This window comes from Terrapene carolina, unplaced genomic scaffold, assembly GCF_002925995.2.
Source record: "Terrapene carolina triunguis isolate 2854851 unplaced genomic scaffold, T_m_triunguis-2.0 Scaffold771, whole genome shotgun sequence".
Classification (NCBI taxonomy): Eukaryota; Metazoa; Chordata; order Testudines; family Emydidae; genus Terrapene; species Terrapene triunguis.
In genome coordinates this window covers 508,060-515,003 of record NW_020665122.1, presented here as the reverse complement: position 1 = coordinate 515,003, position 6,944 = coordinate 508,060, and the positions used below count along the sequence as shown (strand labels likewise).

General features: G+C 49.0%; 1 protein-coding gene across 1 annotated transcript; it reads left to right on the top strand.

The window, feature by feature from the left end:
• The first annotated feature begins 826 nt into the window (after window positions 1-826).
• LOC112123420 (probable G-protein coupled receptor 33) lies at window positions 827-3,623 on the top strand. The gene is made up of 2 exons (XM_026660408.1): window positions 827-1,017; window positions 2,552-3,623. The coding sequence occupies exons 1-2, from the start codon at window positions 827-829 to the stop codon at window positions 3,621-3,623; spliced, it is 1,263 nt and encodes a 420-aa protein (XP_026516193.1).
• Window positions 3,624-6,944: the final 3,321 nt, after the last annotated feature.

Below are 6,944 nucleotides of genomic sequence, written 5' to 3'. Positions count from 1 at the left end.
TCTGCTCTAACCACTAGAACCCACTTCCCTCCCCAGCCTATGATAGTACCCAGGAATCCTGGATCCCAGTCCCTACCCCCCCAACCACTAGACTTCACTCTTCTCAGAATTCAGCCTTGGTCTTGTGTACCGTGCCATTGGGGGCTGTTTTTTCCCCAGTAGCGTTCGGTTCCCATCGGGGATCTCAGGGTCCCAGTTCTGAGGATGGGGCCTGTGTAACGAACACTCTGGGGAGGGCTGGGTGTGACTGAGATTTTATCTAGGACAGGAAGGAGCAGCATTTTGCATGAGTTGTCTCATGCAGGGATGTACCCACAACATGTAGATAGCACAGGACCTCTCACAGCTATTGACCTGCTCTAACCCCTAGACCCCAACCCTTCCCAGAGCTGGGGACAGAACCCAGGGTCCTCACTCCCACTGTCCCATGCACTAGCCCATTAGATCCCACTCATCTCCCAGAGGTGGGGACAGAACCTAGAAGTCCTGGCTCCAGCCCCCCTGCTCTAATCCACAAGACCCCCCACTCCTTGGCTGGGAGTTGCATCATTTGTGTCTCAGCCTTTGTTGTGAGCTAACAGTGCTGGGTTATCTCTGGGTCATGGTGCAGCCCCCTCTCAGGAAAGGATTTGAGCAAAATACAGGCCCTTCCTCTTCACGGGGCCATGCCTCAATAGATGAGCTGCTGGCCAAGCATCTAGTGCATTAGAGTGGGGGGCTGGGAGCCAGGACTCCTGGGTTCTATGCCAGGCTCTGGGAGGGAGTGGGAGCTAGTTTTAAAGCAATGGTTGTTGCTTAGCTGGTTTCTTTGCTAAGACAGTGTCCAATGATCATTTCCGTTCATGGTTTGCAGCTTGTGGATCTCAGAGAGCAGGTGGGGGTGGAGCATGTAGAAGACACAGAGTTAAGGGGAGTGAACTCAACGCACAGGGGAGAGCTCTGGGGTGCAGGGGACAGACTCACGGATGCTTTGCTGGCCAAACACACACCATCTGAGGATCTCTCTGTGCTGAATCTGTGTTTCCACCACTCACTGCCCAGGTGAGTCGAGACAATAGACAGAGAGCCCCACGTTGGGTCTAAAGGGGAATTTCCTTGATAAGGCCCCCTAGAAGCCACAGAAATTTGCTTTTGTAAAGGCCATCCAGTGGGACTCCCTGCCCCTGGATATCAGTGGGGTTAGCCTGTGAGACTCCTTGCCACTGGGTATCAGTGGGGTTAGCCTGTGAGACTCCTTGCCACTGGGTATCAGTGGGGTTCACATGGGGCACTCAATAGACAGAGGTAGTAGGTGAGGTCTGTGACATGGGTGAATGTTTCCCCCTTAGTTCATGTTAGTCAGACGAGTTGCTCCCCATTTACAAAGCTCTATGCCAGCGGTTCTCAAGCTTTCCAGACCCCTTGCAGGTGTCTGATTTATCTTGTGTACCCCCAAGTTTTACTTCACTTCAAAACTACTTAAATCAGTGCAGCTGTGACAGATCTGTATTTTTATGTCTCTTACTGAAAAATTGCTGATTTTCTCATTTTTCCCATACAATTATAAATTAATTGGAATATAAATGTTGTATATAGAGCAATATAAGGAAGTAATTGTCTGAAATATTAGTTTCTACTGACGACGCTAGGGCTTTTTATGTAGTCTGTTGTAAAACTAGGCAAATATCTAGATAAGTTGATGTACCCCCTGGCAGACCTCTGCATACCCCCAGGAGTACACATACCCCTGGCTGAGAACCTCTGGTCTAAGCCACAAGACCCCAACTTCCTCCCACCACCCAGGAGTTCTGACCTCCACCCCACTCCCAGAGCTGGGGATAGAAACCAGGAGTCCTGGCTCCCAGCCTGCCTTTCTCTAACCATTATGCAAGTCTACAGGGCACAGAGGACACCATGCTAACAAGGCCATGATTGCGCAGTCCTTGATAGAGGCAATTGCCCAGAGGACCCTGCTGCAGGGCTGGCAGCACGGCTGTGGGACAGAGAAGCAGTTTAGCGGCTTGAGGCTTCCTGTGCTACAATGAGAGTGAGAAGGACCCTGCACACTCTCACGAATCAGGATGTAACAGTACAAGAGACGGCGTGGGGGAAGGGTGGCTTTTTCCACCTTGTAGCAGTGTGTTCCACCAGCTCAACAGAACCGATCCCCACCTCCCTGAGCCAGCCAGTCCCCACCCTGGATCCAGATTGGAACCAGTGCCTCCTGGAGGGGAAGGCCCCATATCCCATTCCCCACCCCCTTGAGCCAGCCCGTTCTCCAGATCACAGCTACGTGGAATTATCAGCATAGCTGTGTATTTGACCTACTAGACTGTCCCCGTCACCACTCTTCCCACATCTACTATCCCTCTTTCCCTCCTCTACTTCCCATAGTTCTACCTTATAGCAGTGAGTTCCACTGGCTATAGCCCAGTTGTGGAGACTATCTAGCCTGCATATTCTGGAGGACCAGAGGGTGCCTAGAGAGATCCTCTCCAATGGTGCCTTCCTAACCCCCTCTTATTTCTCCCTTCCTCCTCTTCCCCTCCTCTGTCATCCCTTCTAACCCAAGTTCTGTCTCTCCCCAGGGCACCATGGACCAAGGCAAGACGCCTCTCCCACCAACCACTGGGGCAAATTCCAGCCAGACCCCAGCAGCTGTGAGCGCCGCTCACCTGGCTGCGTCCATGCTACTCTTCACCACCTTCCTGGTGGGTATGGTGGGGAATGGGCTGTGCTTGTGGGTGCTGGGACTGAAGATGAGGAGGACGGTGACCACACTCTGGTTCCTTCACCTGGTCTCCTGCTACCTTCTCTTCACCCTGCTGATCCCCTTCTTCATCGTCTATGTCCTCCTGGGTTTCCACTGGGTCTTTGGCATGGCCATGTGCAAGTTCCTCAACACCTGCATCTCTGTGGGCATGTTCACCTCCGTCTTCCTTCTCACCCTCATCAGCCTTGACCGCTACACTCTCACTCACCATCCCATCCAATCTCGGAATCACCGCACCGTGCCCCGAGCTCAGAAGCTGGCGGTGGGTGTGTGGCTGGCCTCCTTTGCTCTCAGCGCTCCCTACCTGGCTTTCCGAGAGACCCACGTGGTGGATGGGGGCAGGATCGCCTGCATCAACAATTACGCCCTCTCCGAAGACTGGAACGGAGCTGAGCCACAGGACCTGGGGAGACGGGTCCACCAGGCCATCTTCATTGTCCGGTTCCTGCTGGGCTTCCTGCTGCCCTTCTGCACCATCGCGGGCTGCTATGGCTGCATGGGGCTGAAGATGAAGGAGAAGAAGCTGGCGTGGGCTGGGAAGCCCTTCAAAGTCATGGTGGCTGCAGTGGTTTCCTTCTTTCTCGGTTGGCTGCCCTACCACCTCTACCAGAGCTTGAATCTCTACAAGAAGGAGGTGCCAGAGTCGGTGACAGATGCTCTCTTGATCATTTACACCTTCTCATCCTGCTTCAATGCCTGCTTCACCCCCATCCTCTACCTCTTTGTGGGGGAGAAGTTCTGGCAGGTCTTCAGGACGTCTCTTCTCACTCTGGTCAAAGCGGCTTTTGTTGATGATCTCGGCAGCAGTGCTCCCGAGTCTAGTGGAAGACACGGCTTTGAAGTTGAGAACAGAAAACAGGAGATGGTCTGAAGTTGCCCAGACTTAGGGAGAGTTGAAAACTTGCCATCCCAGCTGTTCCTAGATCCCTGATGGTTCTAAAACCAGATGGGTCCCAGGTACCTCACTGATTATAAACCCTGCAGTGTCCCTGGATTCTAGATTCCCTGCTCTCTCCAGAATTCTATGTGTTCTAGGTCTCTCAATTTTTTTATACTCAATGGGCCGTCAATGGCACCAAATCAGTAGCCTGCTCCAGAATCTTGTTTCTTTGTTTAGGTCTCTGACTGTGTTCTCACCTAACTGAGAATCTCTTGCATTCTGCATCACTAGCTGGCTCTGGAATCTCATTTATTGTAAGCCTCTCCGTGTGTTCATACTCAAAGTGCATGGGTTCTAGATTACTGACTAGGCCTGGGACATCATTGGATTCTAGAGTGTTTTCAAACGACATAGACTTCAACATGTTCCAGATTATTTTCTAAAATTGTCGTCGTGGTTTTAAATTTCCAAATGGTTTTTAATCCATTAGGTGTAGTATATTATAGAAAGAAGAGGAGTCCTTGTGGCACTTTAGAGACTAACAAATTTATTTGAGCATAAGCTTTCGTGGGCTACAGCCTACTTCATTGGGTGCATAGAATGGAACACACAGAAAGAAAATATTTATACATACAGAGAACATGAAAAGGTGGAAGTAGCCAGACCAACTGTAAGAGGCCAATCAATTGAGATGAGCTATCAGCAGCAGGAGAAGAAGAAGAAGAAAAAAACCACCTTTGAAGTGATAATCGAGATGACCCATAGAAGGCGTGAGGATACTTAACATGGGGAAATAGATTCAATTAGTGTAATGACCCAACCATTCCCAGTCTCTGTTCAAACCTAAGTTAATGGTATCTAATTTGCATATTAATTCGAGTTCAGCAGTCTCTCTTTGAAGTCTGTTTTTGAAGTTTTTTTGTTGCAAAATTGCCACCTTCAAGTCTGTCACTGAGTGGTTAGAGCGGTTGAAGTGTTCTGCCACTGGTTTTTGAATGTTATGATTCCTGATGTCCGATTTGTGTCCATTTATTCTTTTGCGGAGGGACTGTCCGGTTTGGCCAATGTACATGGCAGAGGGGCATTGCTGGCACATGATGGCATATATCACGTTGGTAGATGTGCAGGTGAATGAGCCCCTGATGGCGTGGCTGATGTGATTAGGTCCTATGATGGTGTCACTTGAATAGATATGTGGACAGAGTTGGCATCGGGCTTTGTTGCAAGGATAGGTTCCTGGGTTAGTGTTTATGTTGTATGGTGTGCGGTTGCTGGTGAGTATTTGCTTCAGGTTGGGGGGCTGTCTGTAAGCGAGGACTGACCTGTCTCCCAAGATTTGTGAGAGTGAGGGATCATCTTTCAGATAGGTTGTAGATCTTTGATGATGTGCTGGAGAGGTTTTAGTTGGGGGCTGAAGGTGACGGCTAGTGGCGTTCTGTTATTTTCTTTGTTGGGTCTGTCCTGTAGTAGGTGACTTCTGGGTACTCTTCTGTCTCTGTCAATCTGTTTTTTCACTTCAACAGGTGGGTATTGTAGTTTTAAGAATGCTTGATAGAGATCTTGTAAGTGTTTGTCTCTGTCTGAGGGATTGGAGCAAATGCGGTTGTATCTTAGAGCTTAGCTGTAGACAATGGATCGTGTGATGTGTCCTGGATGGAAGCTGGAGGCATGTAGGTAAATGTAGCGGTCAGTAGGTTTCCGGTATAGGGTGGTGTTTATGTGACCATCACTTATTAGCACAGTAGTGTCTAGGAAATGGACCATTTGTGTGGATTAGTCTAGACTGAGGTTGATGGTGGGATGGAAATTGTTAAAATCATGGTGGAATTCCTCGAGGGCTTCTTTTCCATGGGTCCAGATGATGAAGATGTCATCAATGTAGTGCAAGTAGAGTAGGGGCGTTGATAGGTCATCTCAATTGATTGGCCTCTTACAGTTGGTATGGCTACGTCCACCTTTTCATGTTCTCTGTATGTATAAATATCTTCTTTCTGTGTGTTCCATTCCATGCATCCGAAGAAGTGGGCTGTAGCCCACGAAAGCTTATGCTCTAATAAATTTGTTAGTCTCTAAGGTGCCACAAGTATTCCTGTTCTTTTTGCGGATACAGACTAACACGGCTGCTACTCTGAAACCTATATTATAGAAAAGTCTGTATATTATGATAGCGATATCGAGCTCTTCTCTAATACTTGTCAGCTGTAGATCTCAAAGAGCTTTACTAAGGAGGTCAGTACAGTAGCAGTCTTCCAGTTTTTACAAATGGGGAAACTGAGGCACGGAGTGGGGAAGTGGCTTGGCCAAGGTCACCCAGTAGAACCTTCAGTCTGTCCCGTGGCAGAACCGGGAACAAACCCAGCTCTCCTGCATCCCAGCCCAGGTCTCTATCCATTGCATTTCCTTAGACTGTGGGCTCTCTGGGACACTGACTGTCTTTTTGTTCTTTGCACAGCACCTAGCACAGAAGGGCACTGGGTCAGGACTGGGGCTCCCAGAACTACCTGAAATAAAATATAATAAGTAATAATCATTCCCAGGCATTCCTTGAACTACATAGATTCTGTTAGGTAGTGTAGCAGCCCTGAAATACTTTACAACCACCGCATGACCCATCACTGGGATATTTAGTGTGTTCAGGCTCTGGCTTAGTTTAAGAGTTGCCGGTAAGGAAAGCAAGCCGGCAGAACAAGGAGCGATTCCAGACAAACCACCTGCCTGTAAACACTTCAGGGTGGTGAAGAAGTAACGTCCAAGTAACCAAGGAGATCCCACCTGCCAGCTCTATCCAAGTTAGAAAACCTTGGCCAAGGCTCAGGTCTAGCAGATGAAAAGGAGGATAAAGACTTCAGAAGACACCCCCCACCCCCAGTGGATTCTCCATCTCCGGCAATTTTTAAGGCAGGATTGGGTGTTTTTCAAAGAGGTCTGCTCTAGTTCAATCAGGAACTAATTCAGGGATGTTCTGCAAGAGGTCAAAGTAGGGGACCACCATGCTTCTTCTGGCCTTGGAATCTCTGATTCTATGCAGAGTTGAGGCAGATGCTATTGAGGTGCTCCACCAGTTATCACCTAGGGCCCACTGGGTTGTCTGAGGAAGCCAAGCCTGCATAGGCCACCAGCCCAAGGTGGAGGCTCTAGGTAAGTTAGATGTGCATTTTACTGTTCAGATGAAACAAAACTGACAACCATGACAGATACCACCTCTCGCTGATTCAACATTCAATAGGATCTCATGGATTCTTGGAGTCCTGGCCGATTGCTAACCTCTTGGGTCCCAGCTATGTCGGTGTTTTGAATGTGATCTGATCCAAT

What these genes read in the sequence shown, in the direction of transcription:
- LOC112123420 (XM_026660408.1), top strand. Translation starts at nt 827, where the DNA reads ATGATCATTTCCGTTCATGGTTTGCAGCTTGTGGATCTCAGAGAGCAG. An exon ending in GATCTCTCTGTGCTGAATCT is followed by an intron (nt 1,018 to 2,551) that starts GTGTTTCCACCA and finishes TTCTAACCCAAG; the next exon opens with TTCTGTCTCTCCCCAGGGCA.